The sequence below is a fragment of the Sceloporus occidentalis genome, unplaced genomic scaffold (genome assembly GCF_023333645.1).
Source record: "Sceloporus occidentalis isolate IW3139 unplaced genomic scaffold, rSceOcc1.0.p SCAF_2, whole genome shotgun sequence".
In the NCBI taxonomy this organism is placed as follows: domain Eukaryota; kingdom Metazoa; phylum Chordata; class Lepidosauria; order Squamata; family Phrynosomatidae; genus Sceloporus; species Sceloporus occidentalis.
The window spans coordinates 42,980,999-43,004,124 of NW_028316982.1; the positions used below are offsets into that span (position 1 = coordinate 42,980,999).

The following is a 23,126-nucleotide window of genomic DNA, read 5'->3' on the forward strand; positions in this document are numbered from 1 at the left end:
GTAGTGCAACTAAAAACCAATTGAGCCAAGGAAGGAACTGGAAGATACACTTGAGGGACCAGATATATTTAGTAGGATCTTTCCTGCAGAGAAGATCTTGTCTAGAATTTGAAGTTTAAGGGTTTGAGGGATTTTTGTGAATATCTAGGCAGGTTTATATGGTCATAGCCGATCCTTTGTACTGTAAATTCTCCTTTGGGTTAGGATGTGATTGAATGTGACTTCCATTGCATGTTTCTCAATTTTTAGTCATCTCCTTTCCAAAGCTGCTTTCATACAACTTAAAATGCCTTTGCATCTCTATTACATGCATTAGTATTGGCTGCAGTGTAAAAGATATGGAAGTTCTACCTGTTCCTCTATATCTACCATGGTCCATCCCCATTTGCAAATTATTATTGTATATATGTGAGCTATAATTGTATACATCATGGTTCATTCACATATTGCAGTCATAAAGAGTAATGTGTCCCTGTGAATCAGTCTTTGGGTTTTCCATGTTATGGGAAAAGCTTCACTTATCTACATTTTAAAAGTGCCAATTTAACAATGTCATCATGGATTGCCCTTATAAAGGAAGAAATGACTCGCTGAGCTTTTTTTTTTTTTTAAAAAGGCTAGCTCCCTGAAATTTACTAGCTGACTCATTTCCTGAATCTTAACAGCTTTCTGCAAAAAGCAATTAAATTTCCCAAGTCAGATGAAGCCTATAATAAGCATTGCAGCAGCTTGAGCAGTTTGAAATGGGAAAGCTACTTCAGATATTATTGTTCACTCAGCACCACTTGCTGCTGACACCAGTATTAAATGTTATTCAATTGGGGGGAAAAAAGATCAAGTGTAAGTTGGAGCAATCCTTGCAGAGTCAATGGTCCTGAAGTGGGTGCCAAGAGCACCTAGCATAACAAGCATTTTGAAGTTGCAAAGCAATTCTCCCACATACTATCTGCTGTTTTTCTTTGCTGTGGGGCATTTTGGTGTTAATGTCTGTTTGCATGTGTGTTTTAAATCTGTTCTAGGTTCTAGGTTCTGCCTAAACATGCAAGGTAAAACCAGTTCTTTCCAAGTATTTGAATAGTTGGCCCTCCAAATCTAAGGATTCTGCATCCACAGATTCAACCAACCACTGTTTGAAAGTAATCATACACACACACACAAATCCAAAAACCTTAATTTTTTCATTTTATGTAAAGGACATCATTTTACTATAGCATTGTATATAATGGGACTTGAACATCCATGGGGGCCCTGGAACCAAGCCCAAGTAGATACTGAAGCCCGACTTTAAAATATGTTGAGAATAACAAGTTGCTCTTCAAACTTACCATGTAATAATGGAGCAACTGATTGGGATATTCAGTTACAATTTCATCAAACATAAGATCTTATAGAGTTTCTATATAAAGTATTGATACCAGGAAACATCAGTGGTATTATTGTTCTTTTTTTTCTTGAGTCTTTCATTTTTACCCATATGTTGTCTATCATTTCACTCCTAAAATCCAGCTTTGACAGTCTGATTAATTTTAGGTTGAAGCTCATTAAATTTCTTTCCGCTTTCCACAGACTTTTCTTCTTAGACTGTATGCACAGAGATAATCCAGTCCTATTAAGTATATTGATCATTAGACCTTGACACTTAATATTTAAGCAAATGTGGAGTGATACATTTTGATACCAACCTGATTGGTATTTGATGGACAGACCAAAAACTGATTTATTTTACTGATTTTGCTTATTGTCACTGTACCAGTAGGAATCTATTTCTTATTATTAAAAGTATGTTTGATATATTTATCTTCTTTTATTCCTCCCCCCCCCCCCCACTCCTTAATAAAAGAGGAAAATAAAACAAGGGAAAATTATAGCAGGTGTAACTACCCTGTTCTAATGCCAAAGGGTGTGTGACAATATTCATAGAAAAATAAGGCTGCTAAGGCTACACAACTAGCAAGTCTGGGTCAAATGTCCTTAAGACTCTTTGCATATTAGAAAGCAGTATGGAACATCCTTTGCTTGTTGCTTTCCCCTTTTCTACATAAGTGGCAATGCCATATTTAAAATGATTCTTGGCATTACAAAATATTTTAACTTCTCAGTGTTGCAGTCTAATGGATATAGATATCATATTTAATTTGCAGGACATAAGCAGTCACTGTCAATAGTAGACATGAGATCTTACATTGCTAAGATCAAAGGCAGCTGTTTTTATTTGGCAATTTGGTACATCACATTGAATTCTACAGCTTCAATGTAAGAAGGGCACAAGAGAAGGTTCTTTTTCCTTATTTTGTTCTTCTGACTTGTAAGGATCCATATCACCCTTGAGGCACTGCACTGAGTAATTAGATTGGACCAGGAAAATGTTGTAATTTTTACAAGGGACTCATTAATTCATTCTATTTAAAATATTCCCATTTAACTCTCCTCAAAACAATTATACATGTGCTGTCAATGATCCAGAAAATACAATCATGCTCCATGTTTTAGGCAGGGCAATAGATTGTAATATTTGTGTTAGGGAGATGAGGGAATATCTGCTTGGATTTTAGGATCAAAAACACTGATCACAGGATGGCTTGTCAAAAAACAAAAATAAAGTGTTCATAAACCTTTAAGTTAAAACAGTTTATAAGTAGGGAGGGGGGGATACATACTGTAAAGGCACTAGAACCTGTCAGATCTTGGAACCTAACCAGGGTCAGCCCAGGTTAGAACTTAGATGGAAGACTGGTAACAAACACTAGGTACTATGGGCTATATTTCAAAGGAAGGAACTGGCAAAACCATCTCTGAGGATTCCTTGCCTAAGAAAACGCTATGAAATTTATGAGGTTGTTATAAGTTAACAGGCAACGTGAAGGTGTGTGCACCTGTGCACACATACGCGCGCACACACACACACAAGTTACAGAGGGTGCATGGTATGGAGGTGGAGGATTCATCAAGGGGGGGTATTCAAACAATTGAGTCCTATCATTAACATCCAAAAACCTATTCAGAGGTGGTAATAATAAAGGGAGAAATAAGAAGAAGCTATCTGCTTTTGTGGCAGATGTGGTTTTGTTATAATTTGAGAAAAATTATCTATTTAAAAGAGTGAGGGGAAGCAGAGGAGAGGTACAGAAAATAAACTTCTGTCTTTTTATTTCACCAAGTGTCACTAAAATGGAAATTACATCTATTTTTTGACATATGAGGCACTCTTGATAGTGTACAACAATGATCAACGGTCTAAAATGCATTCAAAAAGATACTGGCAATGCTTTTTTTGTCATTAAAAATAATAATGCTGTTGCTATTTTTGTTTGCATACAGTTGATAGGAAGTAGGTTACTTGTGCCTGTTTCCTTGAAGAATTTATTTTTTTCCCTCCATTGCTCATGCTGCCATGTTACTGAAGGCTCTACTTATTCTGAGATTGTTTAATAACCAAGATATGTACATTTTCTGTCCTTGGAGAACTAAAGTCCTGTTCACATCATTTGCACTGGCCAAAACACAGCTCCTAACAAACACATCAAATATAAAATTCACCCAAAATTACCGGTCGCCAGCTATCTCTAAGATTTGTTCAGAGGAGGTTTGCTATTGCCTTCCCCCGAGGCTGACAGCATATGACTTGCCTAACACTCATGAACTATATACAGTGCTTTTTTACCCACATGGGCAACCTTATGCTCCAAAGCATCCAAAGTTGAATAAACAGTTTAGTTGGATGTACAGATTGTTTGACAGTTGGGTGCAGACTGCCTGACAGACCCACTCTCCCCTATGAGCCTGTCTGATTCCTCCAAGAAAGTTTTTCTTTTGGTCCCTGTTGTTGTCATAATCACATGAGAGAGGACCTGCTTGGTGTTTACTCCCCAGAGTTTGGAGTTCTCTTCCTCAGGAGTCTAGGCTGGCCACCTCTCTAGCCACCAACAGACAAAGAACTTTTTTTATTTAGACAGGCTTTGGCCTGCTAATGTACTATGCTTGTTTTCATATGGACTCTTTTAAAAGCTTTAAAATATTTTAATTCAGTGCTGTTTTAATATAATAGTTAATTATGATTTACTATTATTACTATTGTGATAATAATTCCATTTTAATCTCAACCAGCTGTCCTATGCCCCAGATCTGCCCTGATTTCCTCCCATTACTTGAGTCCTGTGTTCCAAGGTCAGGAGAATGTTCACAAGCATGTTCCACTGTGTTATCCGATGTGGCCACACCAGGGGCACATCACCCACTCTGAGGTTAGAACAAGTCTTCTTGTGTTTGGCCTCAGTGCAAGAAATGCACCACAGCAGAAGCCACACTGGCCAATACAGTGAGGATGTGTTTTAAATAGCTGCTCAGTATCAGAACAGGTGATCTCAGATCTTCCTGGAAGATACAGAGCAAACAGGGCGTTATTTACATCAATTTAAACAAGGGTTTGGCAATAAACACCCCAGATGTCATCCAGACCATTCAGGCTAGACTCTGGGATTTGGTTCAGGTGAAGGGACACTGTTTAATTTGGCCCATGGAGACAGGGTCCTATTACATGTTGTTGGACATCCTGGGTCCAACATTGGGGATTTGGCCCTACATCATCTGGACTCCCCAGTGAGGTGGAGGGAGGCTGGTTAATTTGGCCCATGCAGACAGGGACCTATTATATATTGTTAGACTTCTTGGGTCCTACATTGGGAAAAAGACGGGCTATAAAAATAAACAAATTATATAGTTCTGTGTCTTTACATATAAGGCAAACATGAGAAATCTCTTTATGTACGGGGTGACATGCAGCCATTTACTCTCCATCTTTTTACAGGAACACCAGTGGTTTTGTACATGCAGAACATGCACTATGGTTAAGCTTATGGTAGGATTGATAGGTGCGCATAAACTGGATGCATGTGTTCAAAGGATACACACCAGCAAATGTATTGGTAGAAGCTGTTTGCTGCTGTTAAGACTGATAAGGAAGCTTGTTCTTCAGTGCTTCCTGCACACAACATTGACCTATCAGACTGCACTATCTCTGCACCAGCCTTTCTTAAACTTTTCAAAATGGAGGAAATCTTGAAATAATTTTTAAGATCCAGGGGACCCCTGAATTTAACAAAATACAGTCAGCCCTCCTTATCCACAGATTTAGGCATCCACGGTTTGAAAATATTTTTTAAAAGTATAAATTCCTGATAGCAAACCTTGATTTTCCATTTTATATAAAGGACACCATTTTGCTATGCCATTATATTTATTGGGACTTGAGCATTCATGGATTTTGTTATCCACAGGGGATCTTGGGACCAACCCCAGTGGATAACTCTCTCTCTCTCTCTCTCTGTATATATAAATGTGTGTGTATGTGTGTATGTATGTGTGGGGGGGGGGAGGGGAAAATACTATGTTCTAGTAGTTGTCCATAACGTCCTTCAGAGTTAAGTACATTTAGATCTTCATCATATTTGAGGTAAACTGCATATGCAATAAAACTGATGTGTTAGGTGGGGTCCATACAGATATTACAATTTTGTTCCCCCCCCCCCAAACACACAATTCAGACCTTCCATTGTCACATCTTGAAGACAAGTATATTTTAAACAATAACCTTGCCTTGTCAGTGTGTGATCTGAATAAAAGAAAATGTTCCCCCTTGGCCCCCTTTCAATCTCTGCCTCTTTCTAACAGAAAGAACTAATTAAGGCAAAGCTAAGGGAATTGAATTCAAACTTTGTATTGCTCATGTGACCTAATCTTTTTACAATGGCATCTTTTGCAAGCCATGTTAAGAATACATCTTTTCCAAGGCGTGTAAGGATACTATTCATGCTCTATTCTCTCCAGAAAATCCTCCCAAAAGGGGGGGGGGGAAGAAGAAGGAGTAATTGTCTTGAGTATGCAATAAATACTTGCAGGAAATGGGAGTCAATGGAGACCTGCTTGTTTTTCTACCAAAATCATTAAAATTCAAAAATACTGTATAATATCTTAAGTTTGTTTTCTTTTGAAAGGGCCTTGGCCAGTCATAATAGGTGTGTCAGCTGTTTTTCTGTGCCAAAAGAAAAGGAAAAAGAACCCCTTTAGAGAGTAGATTAGGCTGTGACATAGAAGTCTATCAAGATGTAAAGAAATGTTGAACAAATGCAGTGGATTAGCCAATAGAATAAGATGCCAAGAACTAGAATATACTGAACCTGTATACACTGAAGTAAAGAAGACTAAATTCAGTTATGTGATTTTCTACAGCTGAAGCAAAATGGCAGTGTCTCAAAGAAAGCTTTAGGAAGAGCTTTCCTTGGGGTCCTGAAAAATTAATGAACTGGGTTTAATGTAGGAGAAAGGAAAAGAATGTAGTGCTTCCAAAGAAAGAGGTGTGTAGGTGTGAGTGTGTAAGAGAGAGGGAAAGAGTTCTTTTGAACTGGAAATTAACAACTTTGGGCTCAGTAAACCTTTCTACCAAAACACTTATTCTGAAATACTGAAGGAACTAATCCAAAGTGATTCAAAGGCAGTGTCCCCAATGAGGCTCAAATGTGATTGTACTTAAATTCATCTGCAGAGTGAATGGAAAACTTACACTGGCTATAATATATGTCCTGGCTTTGTTTTTAAATATTCCAAATCCATTTTCTTAGTCTTAGTCTGTACATGACATAAATAGTGTGAGAGAAGCTTAGAAGCACTTTTCAGTGTCATATGTGAAAGTGACCCCCATTTCTTGCATTGTAATTCTCCAGCAGCTACTCTGTCTCCTAGAAGGTCTTACGCAAATGCAAGAAATATGCTTTTGGGCATTGGTAATAGACATATGATTTCCTTGGCTTTCCCTCCCTGCAACTTTCTTCACTGCTTCCAACTCTCTTCACTGCTTTCTGTCATATCTTCTTAATTTGAGAATAATGCTGCCTATAAGGAAACTCCATGCTGCAGACCTCAAAAACCAATGTTAAAAAAACCAGTTCAGATTTTAATCTAAATGTGTATCAGGGATGGGTGAAGTATGGTTTTTCAGATATTATTAGATTTCAATATCCTTCATCCCTTGCCCTTAAATTCTCCTGTGGTGATCAGAGTTGCAATCCAATATCTGGAGGTCCATATTTTGCCTAACCTGGAAAATATGATTGCAAAACAATTTTTTGTAAAGGGAAAATTTCAGTTGCTGGGTCAATCGAGACAATATCATTACTAAACATTATTGGGGTCTTTTTGTTGTTATTGTATATAATGTTTCTTGATTTTTTAAAAAAGATAATGCATGTGTGAGATGGAGTGCTTATTTTAATTCAAATCAAACTAATAATTGGGTCTCTCTCTCTATACCCTGGTCATAAGTGTAGTTTAATGCATATACTCACAGTAAGAGCTACATATAGAGATTAAATTATACTTTAAAAATGTAACAGCAATATCCTTTTTGCTTTTCCCCCCACTTTTTTCTTTTATAACAGTAGAACCATTCTTGTCCTACATGGAAATAGTTACTCTAAAAAAGAAGCTTTACTGTCTTTTCTTTTCTTTTTTTCCACTGGACATGGCCAGAGTAATTTCTTTTAAGAAGAAATTCCATGAGTTACAATATCCTTTCCTTCACCTTTGCAAATTGTACTCCGTTGGTGGCTACTTGTCACAGTGGTTTATAATTGCCATCAAAATCTTGGGTAGTTGCATTTGTTGTGTTCCATGTAAACATTCTGGCCACAGTTAAGGTCAAACAAAAAGTGTACTTTTAGTACATTGCAGTTAAAAGTTGTATGGATATGGAAGTTTACAAAGGCTGTAACAAAGTTCTATGCAGCCTAGGTAAGACTCATTGAATCCAGTGAAATTATTGTTAAGAACCTTTCCATAACTGTGTCTTTATGGTGAAAGATTAATTGATTTTCATCCAATATACCTTTCCTACAGACAGATTCCACCAGTGGTGGCATTATTTTCACATTTTGTGGCATTCTGGACATTGCTTTCCAGCACAGCTTCTAATTTTACCTTCACAAACACTTAAGAAAAATTCAAAGATGTTGTTTTACAGTCTGTTTTGTTGATGTTGATATATTCACATTCAGAAGATTAGAATTGTTGGTTATGCTCATGTTTCTAAATCCAGCTTTAGAACGTAACCATGAACAGGTTTAACCAGTTGTTATAACCTCAAATGAGGAGCTATGAGATTGTTCCTGTTGTATGCCGCATGTAATTTGAGAATTAGCCTATTAGAATGATTTTCCTTTCCCCCCTCTTATTCACCCTTCCCAGTTCTGTTGGCAGAGTCATCAGTTTTCCAAACTATTCAAAAGGGACTTCCTACATTAATCCTATTTCCTGAAGAAAGCATTAGCTAAGAGGTTGTGCTTACATCTAAATATGTTTTCTCTGCAAATTAACCACAAGCAAATCTGGTGCAGAATGAAGTGCCTGTTTACAACATTTTCTGTTTTTGTGCAAAAGATACTGTCTTCTCAACAATATGCAAATTTTGTACAGAGGAAGTCCCAAACTTCAAATAGTCTCATGAGTCCAAGATTCTTATCAGGATTTCTCAATTATGTTTTTCAACTATTTTTAAAAAAAATATTTTCAGATATTTTCCCCATTCCTCTTATCTTCTAAGAATATTCATCATTTTTACACAGGCTGCCATGGCTTGATACTATTTGGTAGAACAATGGACCATGCCCAATAGGGTTTTCATTTGTGTTCAGAGACTTTGGAGTTTATCACACAGGAGGAATTTCTCTTAATTTTGAATGAAAAGAAAGTGGAGCCAGAACGCATTCACGTGAATGTGCTAGATCAGCTAATTTATGTGAATTCGAATTGCATTCAAACTGACTTCCCATTGCCCGAAAATAGCTTGCCATTGCCCGAAATTGTGTGTGGTAGTCTATCACGCAATAACGTGAAACCCCATGATTGCGTTCGGATTACCATTGAATTATACTTCCAATTTCCCTTGTCTGATAAACACCTGTTTCATATTGGGAGGCTGTGCTTGACTCCACTGTATCTCTTTGCTGGTGTTTTTTTTTTTAAAAAAAAAAAACTTTAATTGAAGGCCCAAGGCCATTTGAAGCATAGGAAGAAAGTACCTATCTAATTATGTGATGTGTGTAAACTCTGAAAGCATAAATCTTTGTTTCCAGAGCTACACATTTTTATAAGATGCCTGGTCCAGTGACAGGTGAATCGAGCAAAGGCAAGATTGATCTCACCATGATTTTTATGGACGCTGCATCACACTTCATAAAGTTTTGACTCCTTAAGAATATTCCATAAATGGCCTCAGCTAATAAGGGTGCAGTGACTTGTTTCTTTGCAAACATATTTAAAAATCCATGGCTCGTACAAGTGCACCACAAGAGGGAGGGAGGGAGGTTAAGGAAATCAAAACCATACAAAAGGATGAGAAGTGAGCAAAAGCAAAGTGGAAAATGACAGCATGTTGACAGCAGTGGCTGGTGACTCCTCTGTCGATGAAGCAGTGAAACCATTTCAGGTTTTAGTAGAAGCTTGAAAGGTTCTGTCCCCCTAAGTATCTAGCCCTCAAATAGTCTCAGCATCATCAACAGCTTTGAGGAGAGCCAGGAAAAAAATAAAATTATTATTATTGTTATTAAACCATGGAGTAGATTCATTGACCCAGTGCCAAGGGATGCAGGAGCCACCTCTGCATGTATGTGTATAAACAAAGAACTCTAAAGACAGATTAGGTGAGAGAATGAGAGATTGTGAAAAAGAGTCTTGTAAATATTGGCAACAATGTTTCTTTCTTTTGCCCATTGTCCTTTATAAAATTTCCTGGAAGGCCTTCTCTGCTTTCAGTGTCTCATAGTATAAAGTAACTTTAATCTTCAGCCATGGCCAACATTCTTGAGAAGACAGACTCTGGGCCGCTGTTCAAAAGGTTTTCTGAATAGTACTTCAGAAAGTGGCTTTTAAAAACAAAAAAGCACAAATACAAACAAACTAAAATGAGGTAAAAGTAGCCATCCGTGTAAGCATCGTCTTTATGAAGGTGATGTCATGGAATGCTTGCCAAATGCATATGGGGTCTTTTGTGTCCAGGAGTGCAGCCACCGTTATGTTCCAGGTCTGGGATGGAGGTGGAGGCAAATTAATTGGCTTTGCAAGAAGGGAGAATTGCCATTTCCGGATGTGTTAAAGTAAGAGGTTGGCTGCCAATCACAGTGGGATCTTATTCCGCTCCATCTCAAAAATTGGCAGTGTCATTTAGCATCAGCTGCCTTCTTGAAGTGGTCATGGAGTTAGAACAACTGTACCCTGTTTACAGCAATGTGTGAGTGTCTGCAGGTGGGGATGGAGGAGGTTGGGTTTACATAGCAGACCCATGCAGAGATCAAAATGAAACAGATTTTTCCAACCAAGTTGTTACATGGGCCTGCTTATAGGTGCTGTTGTAAGCTCTCCAGGCCTGCTTGTTAAGGGGTTCTCAATGGCATTAAAATTACCTTCCTCTGTCAGAGAGTTAGCAATCAAGTGCTTATTGGGTGGTTAATTTCTCTCTTGGGATTAAGTGGACATCATTTCTTCTCTTTTGAAAATGTGCCCATGTCTGGATACTGAATAAATGAAGGAACAATTTATGATCAATTCCTGTATCAATAACACTACTCTTTCCTGATTTTTTCCCTCTAAGCTTGCAAGATTGGATACTACAAGGCCCTCTCAACAGATGTTGCCTGTGCTAAATGCCCACCTCACAGTTTCTCCATCTGGGAAGGCTCTACCTCTTGCACCTGTGATCCAGGCTTTTTTCGATCAGAAAATGATGCTGCTGCCATGCCCTGCACTCGTAAGTCAGGCACTTTTTATTTATTATTTTCCTTTCCTTCTTCTCTTGCTGCTTCAATAATTTATACATGAAACACTCCCCAGAGATGTGCATCCTGCTATGAAAAGTGTCTTGTTGGTGACAGGAACATTCAGTAACAATTCCCTTTTAAACAAGTCAACACAACATGTCAATACCGGGTCCCCTCTCCGGGTACGCAGCAGAAAATGAAGTTTGCAATTAAGTGACAGAATGTAGGTCAACGGCAAGAATAAGAGGCTCTGGATCCTCTCCCCACACTTCCCCCTTTCTTTGGTATCTATATTGTAGAAGTGCCTCAAGGCTGCACTGTGTACATATAATGAGGAACAATCCTAGCCTTCCATATCTTAACATAATAGAAAATGGAAGCAAAGAAGCTCTGAAGGAAACTGACAGCCTGAACAGACAGGCCAAATTAAAAGTGCTTTGGGTCACTTTGAAGGTATGTTGTTTAAATGGCACACACACCTTAAGAGGCCAGAAGCTATGTCAAAAGTGTGGCTTTGGCGTGGCTTCTGGCTTCTTAAGATGCATACATCATTTAAACAGCATACCTCCAGAGACCCGAAGCAGCTTTATTTTGGCCTCTCTGTTCTGGCCCTGAGTCATGTAACACTGATTTGTGGTACCATTTAATAGGTTTCCCCGCCCCTTTTGTGTAATATTTCTAATGGGCAAAGTTTCGTTCTGGCTTCATCAATGAGCTGATTCACACAAATATTTTTACATGCTTGCTTACATGGTAAAAGCTGCCAGAATTTGACATCTGGGCCTTGTTCAATGCAATGTCTGTGGCGTTGTAAGTGCAGCATCAGAAATCAAGCTGTGGTAAGTGACAGAGCACCATCACAACGCTTTCTGAGGCAAGCACAAGATCAGCTGCCGCAGGACGTTGTGGTTGTTTCATCATATAATCCTTGTTGTTGTTTTTGATGTGTAAGTTAGTTGTCAGAATACCAACTTAAGTTTGTAGAAATTGAACTAGGTATCTGAGGGGCTGCGCACACCGGCCATAAAAGCAGGCCTGGGGATGGAGTTGGGGCATGGCGTCCACATGACCCACACCCTGACACTGCCCCCAGAGCTGCCGCAGCCTTGATCTGGCACAGCTGGAGGCAGTTGCAGGCCACCCCTTGGGGTCGTCTGAACAGCCTCAGAGTTCCATTGATTAGAACAGAGGTTAGCGGAAGTGAATGCAATTATTGCTACATGGCCCTCAAGTTCAGTTTCTGGGTGGTTTGAGAATGCAAGAAAAATGAATAAATAAACCGTCACCATATTTGTGCTGCTAAGTGCCTATTAATACAGCATCCAACCATTAGTGAGGATGATTAGTGTTACTAACTGTAGGAGTTTTGTTTTACTAAAAAGGACTAAACTATGTGAAGTTTAAAATGCCTTCTGATCATGTATTTGTTTGCATTGGTTTTCCTTGGCCTATAATGACTGAGAAAGTGTTCTGTATTATTGTTTTGATACAGATTTTTTTTTAAAAAAAAATTGTATCATATTATATATACATTTTAATTGTAACTCTGCAATGCACAGTGTGTTCACTGCCATGAGATTTTATTATATGAAATGGTATATAAAAGTTGTAAAGAGAAAAAGCCTGAGTTCTCCTATGATGAAAAGAGGGAATAATTATATTGTTGTTGTTGTTAATTGCCCTCAAGTGGACCTCGACTCATAGCGACCCTGTGGATGAGACAGTTCCAATCCCCCTATACTCCACTGCTCTTCTTAGGTTCTGGAGATTCAGGCTCCTGGCCTCCCTGATTGAGTCTAGTCATCTGGTATGTGGTCTTCCACTTTTCTACTATCTTCTACCTTTCCTAGCATTATTGCCTTTTCTAGTGAGTGATGCCTTCTCGTGAGGTGGCTGTCTTGGACTGCGGCCAGCACACACAGACACACGCCAATAAGGAAGCCAATTAACTATGAAGCTGGAAGTAGTCCACAAACCTTGCAGGGAGAGAGAGAACAAGCAAACCAAAAGCCAAGCCAAAGTCAGGATAACAGAGGTCACAATCATCAGTCCAGTCCAGGGTCTGGTCAGCCAGAAGGTAGCAATAGTCCAGTCCGTTCCAAAGTCAAGAGTCAAGGCAACAAGGAGTCAAGATACAGGGAGTCAGTGCAGGCAGCAGTCAGACCAAAGGATCATGCAATAAACTCTGGCACTGAGTTGGTGTCTCTCTGCTCATTAAGTAAGAGAAACTCTTCCCCGTGCCACCTGAGGCTGGTTTGCTAATTGCTTCTCAGTAATTCTCTGGGATCTGCGTCTGCCAGCACTTTCAGCCCTGCGTTGTCTATAGGAGGGAACCTTCAAGCTTGGTTCCTCCCCAGAGTCACCACTAGGCTGCTGTACCACCAGAGGAATCCCACCAGCACTAGGACCTGGCTGAGCCTCCTCCTCTGGGGCTGGGAGATCAGGGCTGGATTCTGGCAGAGCAGGATTAACACCTGGTGTAGCCTCAGTTACCTCTTGCTCTGTAGGAGCCCCATCCTCCTCCGAGACCTGCTCTTGGCTGGCCATGACAGTGGCCAAAATACGACATTCCCAGTTACGTCCGTTTGGCATTCTAACTTTGGTGCTCAGTTGTATATCTTTACACTTTAGGATTTTATCCTTTCATGGTTGCCCTTCCTGTTTCTTGTCTTCTTTTTATTTCTTGACTGCAGTCTCCATTTTGATCAATGTTTGATCAAAGGTATGGGACATCTTTAACTATTTAGATCCCCTAATTATGTAGGTTGAATGTGTATATCTTCCTAAGTAACTGTTTCACCTCCATTATGTTTTCCACTAGTAGTATGGTGCCATCTGCATATCTTGGATTGTTGATATTCCTTCCTCCAATCTTCCTTCTTTGGAGTCTATACCTGCTCTTCATATGATCTTTTCTGTGTACAAGTTGAAAAAGTAGGGAGATAAAATGAATCCTTTGTCAATTGGGAACCCTTCTGTTTCCTCATATTGTGTTCTTATGGTAACAACTTGTTCTAAGTACATCAGACTTATCAAATGTAATAGCACTCCCATGTCTTTGAGAGTGTTCCATAATTTTTATGCCAATTTTTTTTTTGATCATAGAGTATCCCCACCCTTGGTTTGAACTCCTTGAATTCCAAGCAGTGCTGTGGACACTGATTTTGGTAAGACGGAAAGCTTCCGCAGTACCAAATGTCTGTTCATTGAAGGTTTCTGGAGACTGTTGCTGATTACTTTGCCTCTTCTAGGCAGTCATAAACAGCTACTGTAGGACTGGCTAGAGAGAGAATCCTTGGCTTTCCCAGCTCAAGCGGAGCTGCAGATATGCTGCTGAAGTCTGATACTGAATGTTTGTGTTTTGTAAGGATTCTTTTTGGTGAATGCCAATGCTGCTCTTCCAGTTAGATAGATGACAAGAAGAAAAGGGAGGGCAGATGAGGTAAAAAAAGAACTTTGTAAAAGAAGTTTCCTTGTCAGAGGCTTTGTTAACTGAGGTATGTGTGTATTTTACCTGACAGCAACATGTTTAGCTCCTTCTGAATTTGACCAAAACCTATAGTTACAGCAATCTATACAATCTCAGGGTATAGAGCAAATTCTGTAGCTGCACTGTGATAGTCTCTTGTGAGTGAGAGGTTTACATCTTAATTCCACAAGAAAGCTTGTATCAATATAAGGTTGGAGGAATAGTTGTTGTGTGCTTTCAAGTCATTTGTGACTTATGTCAACCCTAAGAGGTTTATGACATCAGGGGAAAAAAGCCAAAATGGAGAAGGGGAGTAGCAAGGAAAACTGTGCCAAGGGAGAAGATCATAAAAGTGTGACTTTTGCCACAATGGAAAATCCATTTGGCAAAAGTCACTCTTTCATTATTGTCTCCCTTGGAAGAGAACAGAAGTGCTACAGAAGGCATGAGGAAGAGAACAGACATTTCTGCTCTGTTATGGATTCCCCCCCCCCCCCAAGCAATAAGGTTTGTAAGATCCTATTACTGAGATTGCCAAGATTTTTTCAGAGGGGGTTTGCCTTTTCCTTCCTCTAAGGATGAGAAAGTGTAACTTGCTCAAGGCTACCCAATGGATTTCTATGGCTGATTCAAACCCTGGCCTCCAGAGTTGCACTCCAGTGCTCAAACCACTACAGCATGCTGGCTCTCCAGAAGGATGGTCCTCTGAACATACTTATGTGACAAGGGCCATGGTTTCATTGGCTTTGGGCCACTCCACCTAGAGCAAGTGTGTTGATGCTGCAATTCTGTAGAGCAGAATTAAGCTGATAAAGTTGCCCTCCGACATATTTTCACAATTAGCAGTTAGGAAAAACAGAGCATACCTTAGCAAGGCAGCCACATTAATTAATGGGATACTTCCTCTTTGTCATTACTGCAGGGATGCAGTGAGGAATGGATAAAAACATTGTGATGTTAAGCAAGTAAAACAGTCAAAAGTAGGATTGAGGGTATTACTAGAGTTAAAGGGCTGTTGTCATTTTCAGTGGGGACTTTGATATTATTTGAACACAGTTACAAACTAAGTAAAGAAGTCATGCCAGGCAAATCTAATCTCTTTCTTTGATAAAATTACTGGCTTGGTAGATGGAGGGAATGCTGTGGATATCGTATATCATGATTTCAGGAAAGCTTTTGACAAAGTTTCCCATGACATTCTTGTTAACAGTCTTATAAAATGTGGAATAGACAAGGCAACTGTTACATGGATTTGTAATTGGTTGACTGACTGAACGCAAAGGGTGCTCAACAATGGCTCCTTTTCATCCTGGAGAGAAGTGACCAGTGGGGTCCCACAGGGTTCTGTCCTGGGCCCAGTGCTATTCAACATCTTTATCAACAACTTGGATGACAGAATTGGAAGCATACTTATCAAATTTGCAGATGACACCAAATTAGGAGGAGTAGCTAACACTCCAGAGGACAGGATCAACATTCAAGATGACCTGAATAAACTAGAAAGTTGGGCCACAGCTAACAAAATGAACTTCAACAGGGAGAAATGCAAGGTACTGCACTTAGGTCGGAAAAATAAAATGCACAGATATAGGATGGGAGACACATGGCTGAATGAGACTACGTGTGAAAGGGATCTGGGAGTCCAAGTAGACTACAAGCTGAACATGAGTGAACAGTGTGATGCGGCAGCTAAAAAGGCAAATACAATTTTAGGCTGCATCAGTAAGAGTATCGTATCTAGATCAAGGGAAGTAATAGTGCCACTCTATTCTGCTTTGGTCAGGCCCCACCTGGAATATTGTGTCCAGTTCTGGGCGCCACAATTCAAAAAGGATGTTGAAAAACTGGAACGTGTCGAAAGGAGGGCAAGTAAAATGGTGAAAGGTCTAGAAACCATGTCCTATGAGGAACGACTTAGGGAGCTGGGGATGTTTAGCCTGGAGAAGAGAAGGTTAAGAGGTGATATGATAGCCCTGTTTAAATACTTGACGGGATGCCATACTGAGGAGGGAGCTGACTTGTTTTCACTTGCTCCAGAGACTAGGACCCGGAGCAATGGATGCAAGCTACAAGAAAAGAGATTTCACCTCAACATTAGGAAGAACTTCCTGACAGTAAGGGCTGTCCGACAGTGGAACAAACTCCTTCGGAGTGTAGTGGAGTCTCCTTCCTTGGAGGTCTTTAAACAGAGGCTAGATGGCCATCTGTCGAAGATGATTTGATTTGGATTCCTGCATGGCAGGGGGTTGGACTGGATGGCCCTTGCGGTCTCTTCCAACTCTATTATTCTATGATTCTATGATTCTAAGGCACATATATTACAGCTGGAATGAAGTTTAGGCTTTTTCTTCATCTTTGTTTCCACCCTTCTGCCTTGCACTCATAACCCAGATACAACTCCAAACTCATTTAATTTTTTGATGTCACAGAGGAAGGTGATGGGGCGTCTCCCCTTCCTTGCCCCCCAATATGTCTTGAGGGATGTGTGTCTGATGCAAGGAAGGCTAGGAAATGCCTTACCAGCATTATGGGCCCATATCAGTAGCATCTGTGAAGCAATACTTCCCAACAAACCTTGGCATGCAGCCATAGAAGCATGACAGGCATTAAAAGAGGGAGATGTGGGGAGGGGATGGGAAGAAACCCTCTTCACTTACTGCCATTGTCATCACTGAAACAATTACAAAGGTATCTGAAATGACTCAGTATTTTTATTTGCACCAAGATTCCTAGTTATCAGTGTGGTTAAAAACACAATTTATTTCACCTCTTTATCCTAGCAATCACATGCTCTGATTCCTACAAAGCTGTAAATAATGATAAAGTGCTGGAGACAGGAGATGACAAATATTGTCTGTTGACCACCTATAACTGAAGATTTCAAATATTTCATGAAGCCAAGAATGTCAGTGGGCAGCTGGCAGTATGCTGCCTGCTTAAATTACTGTGTTACCAAAAGCTTTAGCTCAACAGCACTTGGAGCAAATCTATCTGCGTAACAAGGCTTCTCTTGCTGGCCACTTGCTGTAATTGCGGGTGTTCTCTCCAAACAAGTGTTCCTGCCCATGACACCATCTTGTTTGCTGCAGGAACCAAGCAAGTTATGCTGACTGTTTTGGAAAATTGCCCTGCAGCCTACTTAAAACAGAGATTTTGAAAAGCTGATTATTTATACCTTCTTCTTTCCAACCATTTTACTTTGCTTAATTCAATTTTAGTTTCATTTTTTTAAAGCCACATAATTGGGCTTCATTGTTCTATTTCCAAAGCCAAACAGAAGAGCTCTTCAGTTCATAATTCATGCTGTTGTGAAACTATAGTGATCCTAACAATGGTATTGGCCAATTCTGATTATTTTTGGTGGGGGGGGGAGCTGGTTTAAGTCATGAACCACACTATTACTTCTGTTTTCCATTCATATTGGTAGAAACCTCATAGAATCATAGATTCATAGAGTTGGAAGAGACCGCACAGGCCATCCAGTCCACCCCCCTGCCATGCAGGAAATCCAAATCAAAGCATCCCCAGCAGATGGCAATGTAGCCTCTGCTTAAAGACCTCCAAGGAGGGAGACGCCACTACAATCCGAGGGAGTGTGTTCCACTGTCGAACAGCCCTTACTATCAGGAAGTTCTTCCTAATGTTGAGGTGGAATCTCTTTTCCTGTAGCTTGCATCCATTGTTCCGGGTCCTGTTCTCTGGAGCAGCAGAAAACAAGCTTGCTCCCTCCTCAATATGACATCTTTTCAAATATTTAAACAGGGCTATCATATCACCTCTTCTTAACTTTCTCTTCTCCAGGCTAAACATCCCCAGCTCCCTGAATCGTTCCTCATAGGGCAAGGTTTCCAGACCTTTCACCATTTTAGTCGTCCTCCTCTGGACATGCTCCAGTTTCTCCATGTCTTTTTTGAATTGTGGTGCCCAGAATTCGCCCACCATCATTAAGGATCATAATTATTCAAAACATTTTTAAAATGTTAATCCGATACTTTTACCATTAAAGCACATTAGAACAATCATTAAATTTTTCACTTATTTAAAGCATCTTTATAATATCTTTAAATTTACAGGCCCATTTTAAAAAAACAAATATTTGAGCATTCTGTTGACCAAATCTGTTTTGACTAGTCAGATGACCAAAAAGAGTACAGCTATTTTCATGTCCTGATTGGATGTGACAGTGTCAGTCTGTATGGGCCATTAGTGCATGGGTGGCAAACATTTTTTGTGTCAGGCTCTGGCTTTTGTTGCCTCTCTTTGTAAAGACTGTCTGCTGATAGTCACTGATGAGAATCTTGCTGTCTGTCTCTGGTGCTTAGTTAATGTGTTGGGTGGGGAGAGCAAGAAAAGAAGAGAACAATATGTATTCTGAATCCCATTATGCTAACCAATTTAATACATTCCCAAGATTAAAAAAAGGTGTTGGTCACAATTTTAGGCTATGTGTTTTCCCACCAACTTTTTAGTGTCTGCAAATTGGAAAAGGAATCTTTTTGTGCTCATCCCTTCTTGCAGGTTTTTGGTTTAGCTTGCTTTAGCTTCAGCTAACTCCTCCGTTAAGCCAAAGTATTTTTATTCATTCCTCCACTCTTTTTCTCTTAATTGAAATTGGAAGTGTTGTTTCAAATTGTTTCTCTGCTTCTCTTTGGAAACATATACGGGTAAACTTCCTCACATCTGATGGGCATTGCATTTCAGAGGCTAGGGCTATTCTTTTTTTTTTTTTAATTAAAAAAGGGACACTGAACATCTAATTTCCATTCACAGTGATCAAGAGCCCCATATTCTGAAAGCTATGTATTCTTCAGTGTAGTGTACGCTGACTTGTCACAAGAGCCAAAAACCAATGAAATATGGTGAAAAACTGGAGAAAACTAAGTCAGAAAAAAGGACAAATCTATGAAGTAGAGTTTTAGTGGTCATATATGACATATTTTGAAAGAATCAATTGTACCAAAGATAGAAATATTTTCTCAAGAACATCTCAAATCATAACATGTCCTGTGGTGATTGTTTAGGAATGTAATAACAGCAAAATATTTTGATTTTTGAAAGTATGGGAATATAGGTCTGGTTGTGGTTTTGTTTTCGCAACAAGTCCCTGTAGACCATGAATTACATTTCTAATTTTGATATGTTAGAAATGTTACAGCTTTATTAAACACTAGGTCCTGGACTAGGAAAAAAGTGGAATATACATAAATATCATGCTGCTGCTGCTGAAGATGATACATCATCATCACCATCACATATCACCCTGAACATCATTCACTGAACACACCCTCTCTCATGTGATTTTAGAAGCTAAGTGAATTCAGGTCTTCTTAGTACAGTAGGTCCTCAGTATATGCGAGGGATCCATTCTGGACCCCCCCCCCCCGCTCATACCAAAATCTGCGTATGCTTGCGTCCCATTGTTCCCAATGACGGTATGCATGCACACATCCACGCTGGCATTGGGGACAAAAGTCCCTCGCCTCCCCTCTTTCCTTCTTTCCTTCCCTTCTTCCTTCCTCTCCTCCCTCCCTTTCTTCCTCCCTCCCTTCCCTCCCTGGTGACCTTATGCTGCCGCTGCCGTAGGAAAGGCCAGGTGGTGGGGTTGGAGGCCTTGAAGCCAAGCCTCTGGTGCTGCTGCTCTGCTACCTCACCGCTGCCACCACACAAGTGCCGCCTCGGCCTCCAGCACTTTCCCACCTTGGCCTCCAGCACTGCCACCTGGCCCTTCTGTGGCAGCAGGGGTGAGGAGGCCGAGGCAGCGAGAAGGCCGGGTGATGGTGCTGGAGGCCTTGAAGGCCTCCAACACCACCTGGTTTTTCCGCGGTGGCAGCTGGGTGGTGTTGGAGGCCAAGCCTCGGCCTCCTCAACGCCGCTGTGGGAAAGGCCTTCAAGGCCTCAAGCACCGCCACCCAGCCTCCTGTCTCTGCCGCTGCTGTGGGAAAGGCTAGGTGGTGTTCGAGGCCAAGCCTCGGCCTCCTCGCTGCCGCCGCCACAGAAGGGCTGGGTGGAAGTGCTGGAGGCCGAGCCTCGGCATCCTTGCCACTTCTGTGGCAGTGGCGGCGGTAGCAAGGAGGCTGAGGCTTGGCCTCCAAGTTGCCACCTGGCCCTTCTGCAGTGGCGATGGCAGTGATGAGGAGGCAAAGCAGCAGTGCCAGAGGCCTGGCTTCAAGGCCTCCAACACTGCCACCCAGCTTTTCCCGCGGCAGAGGCAGCATAAGGTAAGCAGGGAAGGGAAAGAGGGAGGGAGGGAGGGAGGGAAGGCGAGGGACTTTTGTCCCCAATGACAACGTGGGTGTGTGCAGGCATGCCGTCATTGGGGACAATATGGGTTTGCCATTCGTGGATGCTCAAATCTGCGTATGGCAGATCCGCGTATAAGGAGGGCCCACTGTACTTGGTTAGTAGTACACAGTATTGGACTTATCTGAATCATTTAGGATACCCAAACATTTGGCAGTTTTCTATATATTACAAATCTACGTACAGACATACTGTAATCTTCTTGTCTAACATTCATGTGGATACTTGAAAAGACCCTGTGATAATAGGGAGACAGTGAATATTATATTCAGGTCTTTTTGTTTGTTGCAATACTGGGAAATTCTACTAGTCTAGCCTCCACCCATTATACCATACAGAGCTGATAACAGGCCACAGTTTTGGTCTACAGTCAAGTTAGAAGTAACCCACAGAGACATTCTGGGATACACAATATCCACTTAATGGGATTTTGTTGTTGTATATATATATATTTAAAAAATATATGGGACCACCAAGACTGAAGGTCTTCCACCTATAGAACTGTGTTTCTCTGAATATTTTTTTTTAAATACAGAGACTTTCTAAATATTGAACTGGGACAAGTTTGCCACAGTATCAGACAAGCATCACACTTCAGCAGAATGAAGCTTGAGGTCAGAACTAATATATTATTTATTTATTTCTTGAAACAACAACAGCAAAATAAGAAAGTAAAAATACAATGGAAAAGTCAAGACTAGCATTTCAAAAAATATTATAGGAAGGAGGCAGAGATGGAGGTGAAGACAATGTATTTAAAGAATAATTTCAGAGGGACTTCTTGGTCTGCTTAAATTTTTTGACAAATGGGAGATGAAGAAGAACACAACAGAGAGTCTTTCACACTTATCTCAGTTCTTAGCAGTTGGTTAAATCAGGGGATAAGCCCAATTTCCTTGTGCTGACAAGTATAATAATCAAGCACCCTCTTTGTTCATTATGCTGTCTTTAACCCCAGTAGTCTCATTCAGCCTAGCATTTAGTAATCGCTCAGTGTGACGGCCTTCTAATGAAGAAATAAAACAGAATCTGAGACCTATTCTTCTAGCAAAAACATACACTCTGCTCCATTGGCTTGTAAAATCAGGTTTCCGTTCACTATTAGGCCAGGTGAAAAAAAGTAATATTGGGTAATTTAGAGGAAAACACCTGGAATGAACTGAAAATTACTCCCCCTTCAGTTTTGTCTGAAAGGGGAGGAAGGTATTATTGTTGCTAATTATTTATTTTAATTGTTAGACATTCAAAAGTTTCCACTATTGTACATCATTGTTCCTTGGGTAGCAGTTCCTTTAACTACTTTAATAGCTACTTTCTTTGGTTCTACATCTTAACTCTCCAGGCCAGAAAAGGTAGACTTTAATAGCTTTCTATTTGCCTGAATTTCACACTGGAGGGAAGGAAACTAGAAAGCAACCGCCCCACCGCCCCCGCTTCTTATGTAATCCTCAGGACAAATTATGAAAACTGCATGCTTAATTTTTATGCATTGCTTAGAAAATGCACTGCACACAACTATAAATTGCTAACATCCGCAGAATCACAACCTTGGCTCAAGAGTATCAGTCTTAAAAACATGTGAAATCTTACAGGACCAGTTAGATCATCATTGTTTTTTCTTTTTCAACCAGTTGCTCAGATTTTATGTTTACTGCTTAACCTAAGTGAAAGACCAGACAGTGGCATTTTAGTTTTTTGCGTGTAGAGTGCACAAACCTGAATGTTGTGCCTGGTGATTTGATAGCATATGACCAGGGTTTAAAATCTATTAAGATGCATAGGCAGCTCCCAGTGAAGAGTGTTGAAAGAGGCACTGACAATCCTTACTGGAGACAAGTGATCGTGAAATAGGAGGGGATGTGGGTTGGCTGTTTACAATAAAAGCTGCATGGTAATAATGAAAACTAAGTAGGCAGCCTATAGACCAAGGTTCCTTGGAATTCTAGAGTTCCAAGATAGGTTGCTAGTTGTTCCACGAGAGATTGTTTGTTTGTTTGTTTGTTTGTTTTTAAAAAAACTTTAGCTATAATATTTTTTTATGCAGGGGCTTTGTGACAACTGGAAATTGTCAAAAGCTCCTCCTGCTAAAAATGTCAGGAAAGACTGCTATAGACTGATGCATGTCCTGAAAAAATTATTCCCTTCAACCCTAACCCTATCACTAATAAATGAGGGGGGCCTCCTCAGCACATATTCCATCTCATTGGCCAGTCATTTTCCTGGGAGCTTTTGGCACCATTTTTCCCCTCAGCAATCACCTGCCCTGACTTTTGATAGATTGAGGGATGATAGAATAGATCAAGACTCAACTCTCCCTTAAAGAAGTGGGAGAAGAAAGTGAGGAATAGGTAGGGAAGAGTATGACAATGGAGGAAATATAGATGTGGGAAAGACATAGCAAAGAGAAAAATAAGGAAGGAAGGAAGGCTTATTGGTGTTAAGATAAAGAATAATAGGAAGAATGAAAGTAAAGATAATGGTTGTAGATGATGGTGATTAATGAATGATGATTGGTGATGGGAAGGGATATGATGATTATTTCCTGATTATATTTT

The 23,126-nt window shown here is 40.2% G+C and overlaps 1 protein-coding gene across 2 annotated transcripts in view; it reads left to right on the forward strand.

Annotated features, from left to right (window-relative positions):
• Positions 1 to 23,126, forward strand: part of EPHA4 (EPH receptor A4) — a 190,617-nt gene that overhangs the window by 70,775 nt on the left and 96,716 nt on the right. For both annotated transcript variants that reach the window (XM_089509243.1, XM_089509244.1), the window contains exon 4: positions 10,637 to 10,792. In XM_089509243.1, the coding sequence (XP_089365369.1) occupies positions 10,637 to 10,792 (156 nt within the window). The remainder of the gene's footprint in view (positions 1 to 10,636; positions 10,793 to 23,126) is intronic.